Here is a 16,062-nt window from a genome sequence, read left to right as displayed (position 1 = left end):
GGAAAAAGTTCTGTTCTGTTGTTCTTCTAGACTTACAATTTATTGACGTCAGCATAGGATGTCCGGGCAGAATGCACCATGTCAGAGTCTTACAAACATTCTATCCTTTGGAACACTGGGATGGGTAATTGTCAACTAGGTCAATATAATGTTATAGGTGATGCCACATACCCGTTGACAAGGTGGCTCCTGACACCCTATCGTGATAATGGTCATTTAAACGAACACCAGAGATTATTCAACACTTCACTGTCTAGAAGAAGAGGGCATTTGGAGTGCTGACACGAAGATTTGGTAGGCTTCTGAATGGCATCGATATCATAGACGTAAATGAAACTAATAAAATCATGCTTGCTGCATGCATTGTATATAATATTTGCATTAAGCACGATGATATTGATTTTGAAAATGATCATGATGATGACGACAACGCTGTTAGTGGCATCAACTAGTTGCTGATGGTGTCGTAAACGACGTTATTCCACATAATCCAAGACTTGAAGGGAGTTTCAAAGCGATTAATTTAACTTATAATCTTTGAGGTTCACGGTTGTACATAATTGCAGCAATAATGATTCTACACTACATTGACAATGACTACATTTATTATAATATCGTCATTGCCTTACAGTGGCAATGTCTGCGACTAAGCTAAACGTCAGTTCCTCACATGTTTTAGTTAAATGAGTAAATTTTAACTATAAAACAATACTGTATTGTATTTATATAACATTTAATGTTTCTTATGACAAAAATGAAAAAAAATTACATATTTCTGGTCTAAATAAAAAATTTCAAACATTTAGACTTTCTTTGAATTGAGTGGGTTAGTGAAGTTCATCTGAAATGAACGAAAAATAAAATGGGAAAGTTAGTCATATATATTGATTGTCTACACCTAAATATATGTATATTATATGTACTAATGTAGGTCAATACAATAGTTAATTTAATGAAACGGTAAGTATGAGCTTAATCTGATTCATTTTAAGACATGGTCCACCACGGGCTAACAAGGTGTGTGAGAAAATTAAAGATTTGCTATCATATTCATGACTTTTCATTTCGATATGACATTATCGACATGACATTCAATGTGAGCACATTCACAGAGACATTATTTTCAAGAAAAAACAACTGACGACAAGACTCTGAACTACATCCCGTTATTCTGCAATCAGCATTTTTCAAAATTTGTAGTTGTTATTGTTTTATAGCCATAATACTAACATTTATGCTTCCCTAGTTTCCGTACTGAGTAATCATAGTTTAAAGAACTCAGAAAATTTTTACATATCCTTTATCCGTGCTTTTGGCAATCTTGTCACTGATTTATAATGCTTCTATTTTCAAATAAATTATTTACAACATACTTATCCTTCCAAGCTGAAATTAGGTCTCTTAATAAGCCATTCCTTTCTTTGTGGCGCTGTGCAGCCTTCTCCTTTTCTTTCATGAAAGCAATAACTTTGTAAGCACCATTAATTGTATCTAAAGGGATAGTAAATTATGTTAAAATTAAGGTAAGTAGATAAAATATTTCAAGTATGGGTACTATGATGCATGATGTACTGCGTCAGAAACCGGTATGCAGACAATTTTAAGATCATAAATGAATGAATAATGTTTACAACTAATGCAACTTTCATCTTTTCTTGGCTGGTGTCGCAATACTTTTCTCGTCTTCACTTTACTTTACGCAACATTCGCAATTTCTGCAAAATTATAAAAACTATAACCCCTATAATATAAATTCACTACGTTCAATTACCCACCATAGACTCCAGTCAGTCAAAATTACTATTTTGAACTGTAGGCATAAATCAGCGATTCTGCCAATGATGGAGAGATAAAATCTAGGTCAGGGGAAGCCCCATAACCCCAAGTTTTTTCCCTTACGTCACGAACCACGTGACCGAGGTTATGGGGCCACCTTACCTTGACCTTCACTCTTTCTTTATCTCTGCACCAACGGGGATGAAGTCTGTCGGCTCTGCCTGGTAGGCCTGCTTTTTCCTGTCCGGGTTTCTAGCTTGGGTTGCTACCATGGCTGCGGTAGCCGACACTGTGGCTGGTAGGATAAGTTTTTTTTTATTATTTTTACCCCTGTGTCGATTTCCTCTTTGTTTGTATAATTTTTCACAACAAAGAAAATAAAACCTGGTGACACAATTTAACAACGTTGTTGGTTTCTTTGTGTCATCTTTTCCTACTGTATTTGGCTTCCCTAATGCATGTCATGTTCATTTTTATTTGTTACCTATGTATTTAGGCGGTGGTTTATCCAATTTTACCGGCAATGGCGAGGCTGTGCCCCTGGAGGTCTTTCCTCCAATGGGGCCCATTGCAGGTCCTTTTGGGGATCCATCCTCGCACGGCGCCGGGTTTGCCTCTGAGATGAGGGCTTTGGTCGAAGGACTGTCGGGGCAAATTGTGTACCTGGCAGGCCGGGTGGATCAGATGCTGTCAGATGGGGGAACTGCCAGGGAACCCCTGCAAGGCGGAAGCAATCAGACAAGAAGTAGACAGTTTGCTGGAAAAGGGCACCATACACAACATAGATCAGCTGGCACTAAGTTCAGGCTTCAACTCAAATGTGTTCCTAGTACCAAAATCTACAGGTGGCTGGCGTCCAGCTCTGGACTTAAGCAGACTAAATCAGTATGTGCTCCTTGATCAGTTTTGCATGGAGACGCCAAGCTGCATTCTTCTCTCCATCCACCGGTACGACTAGCTAGCCTCACTAGACTTAAGCGATGCCTACCTGCACATACCGATGCACCCAGCGAGTTGCCACCTCCTTCGATTCGCCCACCTGAGCCAAGTATTCTAATTTCGAGTGCTCCCCTTTCGCGTTATGCGAAGCTTCCTACGTGTTCACCAGAGTGATGAAACAGGTAGTGCTGCTGCTTCACCAAATGTCAGAACACATCAATCTGTACCTAGATGACTAGTTATTACACGACCCAAGAAAGGGGTTATTAGCCAAGCAAGTAAGGCTAACGCAGGATTTACTTCACCAGTTGAGCTTTTTAGTAAATCAGACAAAGTCCCATCCCTACCCAACGCAACAGTTGGTGTTTCTGGGCATGGAGTTTGACACGGATGTAGGCTTGGTACGTCCATCTAAGCAGCCTAGCCAAACGACTAGTCAGTGTTCCCTCAGTGTCCCTCTAAGAACTAATGCAGATCATCGGAATGATGACTTCGGTTTGAAGGGTAGTTCCCCAGGCCGCATTACGCAGCTGCATCTATTGGACGAACAAGCCCAAGGAGTTTTGCCCCCGCATTAGGTTCGGGACCGCCATATCATCTGGCTTGAGCTGAAAGCAATGCACTACCGATATTTCGAGACCAGAGTCCTGCTCCACGCAGACAACACAGCGGCGGTCTCCTACATCAACAAGGAGGAGGACGCGTTCCCCATCATTGTCAGTCCTAGCAGAGCAAATTCTCCTTTGGTGCCTGGAATACAATGTGGAGCTAACCGCACACCACATGCCAGGGGTGAGGAACAGTCTGGCAGACGCCCTTTCGGGGCGACTCTGTCTCCAGAATGCGGAGTGGCAGATACCCCAGTGGGTAGCCTCCAGGCTGTTTTGGCTGTGGGACGGCCCAAAGATAGACCTGTTTGTTAGAAAGGTTTATCTGAGCGGGCTGCCAACGTCCTGGCCAGGGCGAACAGGGATTCCACCAACGCTGTCTACAACTCGAAGTGGCGAGCATACACTGATTGGTGTAGTGGAAGGGAGATTGATCTATGCCATCCCACTATTGGCCAGGTAGCAGACTTCTTCGTACACCTGTTTGACGAAGTAGGTTTGTCCTACGCAGTGATCGTTGGCTACAGGCCGGCCTTGTCCCCCGCCATTGAGAACGCCTTGAAGTCAAGTCTAGCTGACTGTCCTATTATTAGGAAACTGTTTACTACTTTCCATAATCAGAGGCCGAGTCCCAGAACAAGGGAACCGCCCAATTGAGATGTCCGCTCTAAGCAGGCCGTCCTTTGAGCCTCTCCGATCAGCACCACTCAAGTTTTTGACGTGAAAACACAGTCTTCCTACTGGCCCTCACCTCAGGTAGGCGTCGGTCAGAACTAGGGGCATTGTCCTTCTCGAACGGGTGCGTCGTCTTTATGGCGATCAAGTTGTGCTAAAGACACGAATCAGGTTTCTCGCCAAGAACCAAATCCCAGGACACGATCCTCAGCCGATCATCATCCCCCGGCTGTCAAATATTGTTGGCCCGGAGGATCAGGAGGAATTGCTTCTCTGCCCGGTTCGAACACTGAGTTGCTACGAGAACCGTACTAGGGATTCAAGACGTGGAGCCAAGCACATGTTTTTGTGTTACGGCCCAGGCAGGCAGGATAGGCTGGCCTCCCCGACTTCCATCGCCAGGTGGAATACTGCTACTGTATTAGAGGTCTATAATACTTTAACTTCCTCGACACAGAACTTGCAGAGACACCAAGTACAAGCGCATGAGGTCCGTGCGTTTGCTAACTTGGTAGCGTAAGCATCAGGCGCCCCCCTCGAACATATACTGAGGGCAGGCTTCTAGAGAACGCAAAACGTCTTTATCAACTACTACCTTAGAGACACCCAATCCATTGAGAAGGGCCTCTTTAGATTGGGTCCCGCCGTAGCGGGTCAGACTCTGGTTGCTGACACAGCCCGAACGACCACAAGGGTCCCTGCGCATAAGCGATAAGTCAGTCTCAGCATTTTTGCGGACAGATTTCTCTATCGTCAGCACTCCTTGGAAGTTTCTAGGTCTTGCTTTTCGGCCTATGTTCTCATGCAGAACTGTTTCGGCCTTTACTTCGAAAGCATACTACCCCCTGAATTGGGTTTTGAATCTAGCTCTTTCGGGCACACCGAACCCTGTCACCATAGCATCATTTTTGGCTTTTGCTTCGGGGACAGCACAGGCAAGGTAAGACACCTCTTTTGGGTCTTAACTAGGTGATGAGTGGTAGTTTTAGAGTGTATCATCCCGGACTGGGAAAAAAGACTTTCATCATTTTGTGTTTGCTCGGAAAACCTCGCCACCTATCAGCGTCTGACTCTGCCTACAGTTCAAAATACTCATTTTGACTGACCTGAGTCTATGGTGGGTAATTGAACGTAGTGAATTTAGACAGAGGGCTCTCCGAACCCGCCTATTCACATAGTTCATACCCACCATAGACCCCCCCCCCAACCGCCCCACTCTTTCTGTAGCGTTGGTCTAGTCCTCGGTGCGGAGAAAAAGGTACCAGAGTGAAGGTCAAGGTAAGGTGGTGTCGCCCCATTACCTGGTCATGTGGTTCGTGACGTAAGGGAAAAAATCTTGGGGTCATGGGGCTTCCCCTGACCTGGATTTTATCTCGTCATTGGCAAAATCGATGATTAATGCCTGCAGTTCAAAATAGTCATTTTGACTGAGGAGTCTATGGGGGGTATGAACTATGTGAATAGGCAGGTTCGGAGAACCCTCTGCCTAATTTTAATTTGTGTGTATATTGAAAGCAATTTAAAATACTATGCTTACTTTCGTCGCCATCCAGCGTTTTAATATTTATGCTAATATCTTTTTCAAAAGCACTCACAAAGCTTTTTTCGATTAAAATTGGATTGTTTCTGGATTTGCTATTGTAGGCTTTCCGTTGCTTATATTTTTCTTCAAGAGATCTTATTTTCAAGCGAATTTTTTTTATTATACTATAATTATATTTCTTACACAATTCGTTGGTTAAAAAAGACGATTAGTAACACACTATTCTATTCCACAGTGGTACAGTGTGAGGAGTACTGGCCCAGATTTTCAAATTAGAATGCTGTATAATTATATGCAAATAGGTCATGGCTGTTCCACTGCTAGGCTTATCAATCTAGTTCACCATTTTAACACAAGTACATATGAACTATAGAGGGCGCTATTGCATTGCAATACTGTGCTGTGTGTATAAGGTCTCATACCTAAAGTTCTCATAAAAACTACTGATTAAGGCAGAAACTTCACACAGAAATACTACTGATCATGAACCCTTCTAATATTGCATAGTCATCTGTATTTGGGGTAAATTGTCCATGAACCAAACTCAATAGTTGTGAGACTGTGTTTGTGAAACAGACCTAGACAAAGATATTTCTGGTGTACACATTTGTTTTATATTAAAATTATCATAAAACATATGTCTTTTAGTTTAGAATAGTTATTTTTTTGTTTTTTTCTAAAATTCTGGCAAAAACATGAAAACAACATTAGCTGTGACACGCACATTTTCAATAAAATTCTGACGACCTTTAAAATCTGTAAATCCCGTAAACGCTGCAATTTGGAAATATTACACATATCACGTTTTCAAGAGATTTCTGCAAATCATATTGTGGAGTGCCTGAGTGTATACTTTGCGGTATTTTCGCAATAACCTTATTATACAGCTTTTCCCTGCTTTTAGTAATAATTTAATGAGATAACGGCCACAAAATGTTTCAGTGTCAAGATTCAATTTCCATTTATGGAATGTGCTATAATGCTTCTGTGCCTGGTGTAAATGAATGAAATTTTTTGAATGTAAGATCAATAATCAATAACCTGTAACATGTTAACCTTTTCACCACCAGACTTTCTCGCCCAATTTGGTTTTTGCACTTTTTTTTCTTATATTCTTCAATATTTTTTAAAGTAATTTTGGAGCCAACAGTCAAAATTTGAGTCAATTTTTAGTTTTTACACAACAAATTTGGCTATTTTTGTCCCAATCTTCTGAAGAAAAGTGCAGACTATAAACAGGACTTTATAGTGAATTTGTGATAAAAAGAGGAAACTGTGGTGAAAAGGTTAAAACATGCCAAAACCCCAAATAAGGGACATTTTGGATGTTATAATGAGTGCAGATACATTTTGAATAATTGCAGATATGTTTTTTTCCAGCATGCTAAATTTTATTAACTTTGACGCTGTATGTATAATAACACTACATATGTCAAGGGTTCAAGTACATTACAGAGGACAATGCAGCATTAACATAATTTTACTTTTATAGTTTCCTTCTACAAAATAGCAGCATATAAAAACAAAGCCTTCGAAAAATAATTTTAAAATTTTTTAATTCTGCTGGTAAAAATTATATTGTAAAAATTTACTGTGACATCACAGGGATAAAGAGTTAGCAGAGGAATGTCTGGAGTAATTATATATGTGTTGGTTTCCAATTTGTAATATGTTATATGTAACAACAAATACTGAATTTCATGAATTTAGATACATACACAAAATGACATATAGACAAATATTTTTAAATGTGAGCATATTTTGTAAAACTTCAAAAGTGATAATTTTTGAAGGAATCATTACACACCCCAATTTTTCAGCAATTTTTTTTTCTAAGCGTAATGAACATGCCCCTAATATTCTGACAGTATAGTGTACATTTACATTTTAAAAAGTGGGTGTCGCCCTGCCCCCTCCCCAAAACAAAGAAGAAACCTTGATGAGGTCAGACATGTTGCCATGGATACCAACATGTTCTCTATTCTCTACATGGTTGGTAGTAAACAACAGCACCATTGGTTTCCATCATAAAATCTTTGACTATGTCTTTGTGGACTTCTTTCATCAGTCCCTTCTCAAGATACTCATCCACTGTCGGCTTAAAGGCTTTATCTGTCAGTTCAGATTCCATCACAGCAATAACTACAAATCCATCTGTTGTGGAAAATATAATGTTAACTTTAATGACAAGAAATTCAACATAATACCATACTTGTCCATTGTAGTGCCTATGTTGGACTAAGTGCCACCAGGTCCCCTAATCTCCACGTGCACTTTTAGGGCATTTCTATTTTTGGATTTACATGCCAATAAGCACTCATCCCTTCATAAAACCTGGTCTTTGAGCATTGCTTGACTTTCCGCTTTGTTACAATACTGCATTCTGATTGGTTGATAACAGACTTGACCTATTAGGTCAGAAGACGTTGTTGCAGGTCAAATTATGTAAATCATGGTGGAAACTGCTTTGCATCAAGAGTTTACGTACGATCCAACACATTCAAAGATAGTGATGAAGATCTTGACTAAGACAGACCCTAATATTTTTTACATTGTAAATCTGATGGTACATATTTAATATTGTAATACAATATGTGTATTTTTTGTGACCATTTCTGTTTTAGAAATCAATGACAATGAAACTAATCATGTAAATTTAAAGAATGTCTGAATCACAGAACAATTTTAACATGTTTTACCCATGTTGCTATCTTACTCACTTCGTTATATTAAATCCATATTAATGTCTTAATGCACAGTGAGTATGAGCAAAATAGTGAAAAAATGTAGTAGCCCGGTAGTTAAAATATTAGATAGTTTGAGCAAACTTTGAGAAATAACAATTATTGCTCAAATTTCAATGATTTTGAGCATGTCAAAACATTAATGGTTTCCATATTTGATCATGTGTGTTCATTTTTTAACATTTCTGAACGACACGCTAGTGATGATTAACGTCTATGTTAAATTACTAAGTAATTTTTTAACTAGGTTACAAATTGTCAATTATTTCCTGCAATTTGTGCATATTCAGACCATCAAAGACCCAAATGAAGAGCTAAAAACAATTTCACAGTGAAAATTTAGTTTTCAGACACATATTTCCAATCTTCTAATCCTAATGACAAAATAATTAATTTGCACTCCTTATAAGTAAGTAATTTGCATAATCTCCCACAATTCTCAACAATTAATATGAAAAGAATCTGCATTTTACAAAATGTGTTACATAAACCAAATTATGTGATTTTTACCTGTTTTTGTGATTCTCAGCCAATCCTTCATCGTCTTTATATCTAAGAACATACCAGCACCAACAACTGTGACCACATCGTAGGAACCTAAATTAGGGTGATATGTACATTACATAAACATACACTGACAATGTACAGTTCCTGTTCTGTATTTATAGTACTGAAGTCTATCACTAGTAGCAAGCCAGGAGTGTGTGTGTACTTTTGTCCATACAGAGATTTGAACAGTAGTTATTTTACCGTCCCAGTGTGGCATTAAATGAGTTCCCAATGTTTATCTTAATGGCAAGCCACTAAAATTTGTTAGTCAGTATTGTTATTTAGGATATCATTTTACCCAGGACGGAAAAGACAGTATTTGTATGAGAAAACAAATACGTGGATTGTTTGCTCGAGCCAACTTTTTATTATGTAGATTTAGTAAATGTTCTCTTCCTGTTTAGTGTACGCTTTTTCATAGTTATTGTTCAAATTTGAATTGTAGTTACCTGTTGTCAGAGTTTACTGTGGCAAATTTTAATCGTATTTGTGTTGCGTATAACAATGCTCATAGAATTATATGTAATGTTTCTCATTCTTTTAATAGTAGTATCACAGAGACTCTCGCACATTTTTTCGCAACATATTTTGTCGAGTAAGAACTCTGTTTTAATCAATTTATTATCTAGTGATACTTTTTTTAAATCACGTACTATGGCAAATGTGGCGTGGTCAATTCTATTTAATGCATACTGTGTAATTTATTAATATTTGTAAATATTTTTTTTCTTTAAAAAAAAAAACTCTTTATATTGGCTTGTGCTGAAATAAATGATAATAATAATTATAATAATGGGCTGAGCATATTTGGTTGAATCAGTACAAAATGTAATTGTACCGAGTTAGAACAGTAATCTCAGTTTGAAAATAATCTCAGAATAGAAATCGTGCCCTGTTCGATAACCTTTGAACCATAAGATTATTAAAAATGCTGCAGTGTATATGCATCTTTCAAAATATTGTATTTTTAGCAATTCCAATTAACAAAGAAATGTGTATCAACACAAAAACAAGCAGTTTTCAACAAAAATGACAAAAATATTCATCAAAATTTGAGAATTGAAGATATAATCATTAAACAAATCTGAGAAAGGTCCACTGGAATAGGTGTTCAGTTTAGACAGGTTTCAAGATTATACAGCATTAATTTTTGACAGGATTTCATAGTCAGCATATTAACTTTATGGAATACAAAAACAAGTTGTTGCTGCCAATATCATATCCTCAATTCATACTATACATAGGGTCCATGGGAAATTAAGTCACTTGGGTTCAAAGTATAGCACATATGAATATTAACATTTTTGATTGGAGAAGTAATGATTGCGATCAAAGGGTTAAGTTCAACACCCTATCATGAGCACAATTGACCATTTTACAGCCTGTTTACAAAGCTGTTTAACATAAGTTGCAGACAAGTTCAACTAAAGTTCAGATTAGTTCAAAGTTCAACTTCAGTGTCTAGAGTGTTTGTTTGTTTTTTACAACTCGTGATATACATTTTATCAGATATAAAAAAAACACCATTCCCACTCTGTTCCTGTTTTTGTTTGTTTTTTGGTTGAAATCATTGAGAAAAATTGGAATTTTATTTTATTACTGAATGCTTCACATAAAAACTAGAGATATAAATATTATAATATCACTACAAAATAGAGAACTGAATTACATCTTCACAAAGTAAAAGAGTACACACCCATCAAGGCAACATATCAATGTGATTGTTTTACTTAAATTAATACTCATAATTCAGATAAGGTTTCACTGTCCTACACACAACTCTTAACCTACCTGTGGGAAAACTGAGTGGTTTATCTGGTGAGGTTTCTTCAATGTATATTTTTCTATAAGCATTTTTCTCTCTTGCCAGTTTTACACACTCTTCAGAAATGTCCAGACCATCTACATTACTGAATCCACATCTCTGCAGCTGTAGAAATGTACAAATATGAATTACTGCATAAATTGCCCCCAAAAATGTTCAAGCATTGTTGCTAATTTACATATGAAAGATGTGTTAATTAATTAATTTATTACTACCCTTTGAGTAAAATATGTTTAGAGTACATGTTCAATGTAACAATTTTCAATTTCGATCCAATTAGACTTAAAATATACCATGAATATTTATAATTGTTGGTATGTGTTGGTTTTTGGATATTTAAGCTTTGTGGTCCTGTACTTTGTTTAGTAATTTGGACGTCCCAGACTTCATAAAAACGAATAGTTTTGCAATTTTGATACAGAAAATGCCTGGGTTCATTGGATTGCTCTGACTAGGGAGAAAAATGCCCTTTAGTCATGCAAAAGAACATTGGTCCCAAGAGAGAGAAAAAATTGGATATGTGTGGATTTCTCAGGCAACTAAGGAGTAAAAGTGACTTTTGTGAAAATTGCGCTGGATCCGGAGTAATCTTAAATGCTTAGAATAGACACTTATTTTACTTGTTTTGAGTCATTATTACTTTATAGATGCTAGAAAATGACTGTCTGTTATATTCCGTTTATTTGATTAAGTATTTTTATGTTAGTCAAAAGTTATACGCATTTTAACGCATCTTTCACTACTGTATTCACCTCACATTGATCCCTATGGCTAAGAAGCACACTTTCAGTAATAACCTACCATTTTTAATAGATTTTACGTTATTGGTTAGTATGATAGATAACATTTCACCCAATCACTGCCATGGCGTAGGATTAAGATCTTTACTTTTAGGTTTAAGATTAAGATAACGTTATAATTAAAGTTACTGGAACTATAGAATTAGGTACTGTAGAGTACTTTATTTTTGCTTGGAATTAATTTGCTGAAGGAATAATTCAGTGAAAATAAAATCCAGCGAATATAAATTTTTTCCTATATTTTACATTCAACTTGTCAAAAATCAGTGAAAATAAATTCCATACAAAACACCCAAAAGATCTTTTCAGTGAAAATAAATTCCAACTAAAATAAAGTATTCTACAGTATATCACCCAAGTAAGTGAGTACGATGCTGACTGCTGTCATACTTCCTGTAATTTAGTTTTAGACTGAATGTATAGTCAATTTTGTATCCTCCAGAAATAAATGGTTAAACTGTATCCTGCTGTTGGTTAATTCCTATGTGATTGACTGAATGATGGTAATGTACAATCTCACAAATCAGTATTGACATCTAGTATCTGCCACAGTCCTCAAAATGAACATATGGTTTCTGTGGCAAAATGGTTATATGTAATTTGTAGATGTATGTTTATACAGATCTTATTACAGCAATAACAAAATTATGTTGTGATAACAGTGACTGAAATTTTAATACTGCAGAACTCGTAAATTATCTTAATTTAATCCTAATTGTTAATAAATTATACATGACTGGCTGGTATCATATTTTCAAACTTCATTTTGTGAAATGAACGATACACAGAATGTTTGAAGACAAACAACATGGCATATATACCGATAGATGTCACAGGGAAAAAAAGATAATTTATGTAAATGAGACATTACTTCTAATCCTACAAGACCAGTGCAACATCCCAAGTCCAGAATCTCTGCATCTTTATTCTTAATCGTCTTGGCGATGGATTCTGCTGCAAGTTTATGTCCATTGTAATTGAACAAATTGATGTCCTGTGATGATAGTTGGAAAAAAACACATTAAAGTTGTTTTTTCACATATTTGTTCTTATTTTTTAGTTCATACAGAACTGAGCCAAAATTACCTTAATCAAACCAAATGGGTTTGAAATTTCTCATAAACTGTTTATCAGACACCAAATCAGGTAACTTTAAAATTTTACCAGCCCTGTCAGAAAGTTACCTGCCCTGTATTAAAGATTAATTTCCATTTCAATTAAGCACAGCAGGCTTATCATCTGCATTTTTGATTATCAGTTTCAACAAAACTAAGAAATCGTAATTATATTCAGAGTGAGAAATAAAAAAAAACTATCTTTTGCATTCTTTGCTTTTCACATCGACATTTGGAGAAGAAAGGTGCGTCCAGTAGCATTATTTATTAAAATTGCATTTTCAAATTGTTAATTTAAGCAGACCATGAAAAGAAAAAGTTACCAGAGCACCGGGCACGCAAGTTTTAATTTTTACTGTTACCAGTTACCAGTTTCTAGGGTATAGGTCGGTAATAATATACAATATATTACATCATATGATGTATATTTATGATAATATCTTGGCCATAGCAGAAAAATTAATTTGTGGTTGACCAAAAAAAATAATTTTCCACCTGTTGATTGAGGCGATAATTGCATATGCATAGCATGAAATATCATAACATTTTACCATATGTGTATCATGTGATATACCATATTGATGTGTACGTCTCCTCATTTATATGGATTTAACCTTTTTACCACCAGACTTTCTCGCCCAAATTTTTTCTGCACTTTTTTTCTTATATTCTTCAATATTTCTGGAAATGAACCCTAATTTTGGAGCCAACAGACAAAATTGGAATAAATTTTCAGTTTTTACTAAAATAATTTGGCTAATTTTGTCCTAAACTTCTAAAGCCAACTTAAGTGCAGACAATAAGTAATACTATTTTGTGATGAAAAGAGGGAACTGGTGGAGAAAAGGTTAAGTCTGTATGTATGTAGAACATGTATTTAAAAACTGATTGAAATAAAGATGGCAATAAAAATTGCACCACACTAATAATACTAGTAACAAAAATGTAACGCATACATTGCAAATAAACTATATTCAACATTTTTCACAGTATTTTGACTCTCCTTGAACACATTTACTGTAAGTATGAAGTTAGTAAAATGAAGACACTGTTTTTACTGTGATTTTAATACTATAATAATATTGCTAAGAAGTTAATTGCACTTCCATGAACTCTACAACTTACAAAGCAAACAACTCAGCCAAACCAAAGCTAGTTAATTCAAAACCTAAAAAATGTCAATAGAACTACCATATCTCCAATTTTTTTTACCTTATCATAAGTTTTACTCCAAGCATCATACACTTCCTTGCTTTCCTCCACATTTTTTGGCATCTTCATGGCAGGATGATCATCAGAAAATGGACATGCAAAGTCGCCATGACTACACTCACCATCATGTGAATGACCAGACATCTTTTAAAACAATGTGTTCAAGAAATTAAAAATAAAAATATTAATAAAAATAAAAATAAATGAACCAGCATATAGTATGTTGTTGTTTTTTCTATGTATACACCTTGGACTCATGACTGTATTCTCAAAACTGTTTTCGGTTTGGGACGTGTCTGGCCACGTGGGCTCGATCGACTTTTGTCAGCAATAATTGAGTGAACGCTATTCTGAATGGAGAGGAGCTGGAGAGCAAGTAACGATCTTTTTAAAGTCGTAACTTCGTTTATACTTCAGCGCGTCGCCCTTCGTGACGGCGTTTTCCCATTATCGCCAAAAAAGGTGGGACAAGCCATTAACTTGTCGAGCATTTGTTTACCTCAAACTGTACTTTCAGTTGGTGCTTTCATGTTGCAGTCACTAACTACACGTAAGTAGGTACAATGTATATTATAATAATGCTGCCTGACTCCGGTGTCTCTAGGCAGGTTACTTTTGTATATACAGGTACATTTTAACAAATCCTACTCACTGTATTTAGATCGTCTTGCAGTCGCTGTTACACGTCGCGTCGTACGCCCTAAACTTAGATCACTTATGCAGATGTCAATCGCACACCCTAGTTTCTTCAGTCGAAACAGTTCACTTGTACAGCGGTAGATATTGTTGATAACTTGTGACCTTCGTTTCACCTTCGATCATGGAGGTAAACTTAGTAAGCTTCCATGCTTCTAAAATGAACAGCGCCACCCTACGACTGAACTGTGTTTCAACCTACTCTCTCGTAATATCTGCAGTTGAAACAACATCAGTTTTGTTGTTTTTTTAGTTAGTGTTAATATTTTATTATTTGTTTAAAGATTTAACTATTGATTCAAGGACAAATTGATATTTTTTCAGGGTGTAAAGGTAGATCTTTTATTTTAATGAGTTGGCACGATAAGGTGGTAGGATCAAACCTCACAGTTCCTACTTCCGACTTCCAACTTCACAGTTTGAACTTCCTACTTCTGAGTTATGTCTTCCAACTTTTTACTTACTAGTATTTTAGTGTTTGTTTTCAACGTTATAATATAGCTTTCGTTTGTCTCAGTAAACTTCACTGTAGTTAAATTCCTTAATGTACACCTCAGCTGAAATGACGAGGATACAGGATTTAAAGGGTGGCAATCGTCGTGCCGCGTCCTGTTCGATATGGGACTCATAGGCTAGTGACGTATACAACGCGTGTAAAATGCATTGTTTATTTACATGAAATTCGAACACGCGCTGCGCGACGACCACCGCGCTTTAATAAAATAGTTCTAATGAAACGCTGTTGTACTGTACTTATTGAGTGAATATGTGGTGATCACATAGATGTGAGTTTTTTACTTTTTGTTCACTGACATCCAAAAAGACAACTTTATTTTTATTCGGGATAGGGTAATGCAGTGGATATATTAATGCAAGATTTGGAAAAAAAAGTCAATATTTGGTTCCCGGTTTTCAGAACTGTAAAATAAATTGGCAGAATTATGATTGGATGTAAGGTATGTTAATCATAAAATTTGCATAATATGCATATGCTTTATTGAGAGTTTTGTTCAAACACATTGACTTATTGTTGCATAATATTCTGTGAATAGGCATATTTGGATTTGTGATCCGTGGTACATCGTGGCCATTTCACAATGTAATCTCATCCTTACAATTAATTAAATACAAATTTAGTATATTAGTCTTATTTGTGACTCGCTGTTAACATAACTCTGTACTATGGTGTTGGTGATATATGAATTGGGTGTCATAGGATGGTACTTGATGGCCAACCAGCCTAATCAAATATGTATTTTGCATTCTACGACATCTGTTTTGGGGCGTGTCTGGTCGATGTGAAATTGCTTCTGCCATTGGGTAACAGGATTAACTTAACTGGTGTCTGTGTGAAAACCGCTGTTAAATGCCGGTAAAATGAATTTGCGCGGTTTTTGTGCTGTCATATTCTGAATGATTTGGAGCAGCAATAAAAGCCGACCATTTAATTGATAAAAATCGTGGCCAGAATATGATTTTAAATGGTTGAACTTATAGAGAAATCAGTCTCGTATTGGAAAGCATGTTTCCGGGAAGGAGGGGTATCGAGGTGGCGTGGCGTGGTGAGTAGATTTCCTCCC

The 16,062-nt window shown here is 36.6% G+C and overlaps 1 protein-coding gene across 1 annotated transcript; it reads right to left on the bottom strand.

The window, feature by feature from the left end:
* Positions 1-6,910: 6,910 nt before the first annotated feature.
* Positions 6,911-14,630, bottom strand: LOC100375171 (methyltransferase-like protein 27). The gene is made up of 6 exons (XM_002734226.4): positions 14,439-14,630; positions 13,787-13,930; positions 12,331-12,453; positions 10,626-10,764; positions 8,796-8,882; positions 6,911-7,695 (listed from the first exon to the last, which is right to left on the bottom strand). The coding sequence occupies exons 2-6, from the start codon at positions 13,928-13,930 to the stop codon at positions 7,520-7,522; spliced, it is 669 nt and encodes a 222-aa protein (XP_002734272.1). The 5' UTR covers positions 14,439-14,630; the 3' UTR covers positions 6,911-7,519.
* Between the last annotated feature and the right edge of the window lie 1,432 nt (positions 14,631-16,062).

The sequence above is a fragment of the Saccoglossus kowalevskii genome, chromosome 7 (genome assembly GCF_978046115.1).
Source record: "Saccoglossus kowalevskii chromosome 7, keSacKowa6.1, whole genome shotgun sequence".
NCBI classification, from domain to species: Eukaryota; Metazoa; Hemichordata; class Enteropneusta; family Harrimaniidae; genus Saccoglossus; species Saccoglossus kowalevskii.
This window is presented reverse-complemented; position numbering and strand designations above follow the sequence as displayed.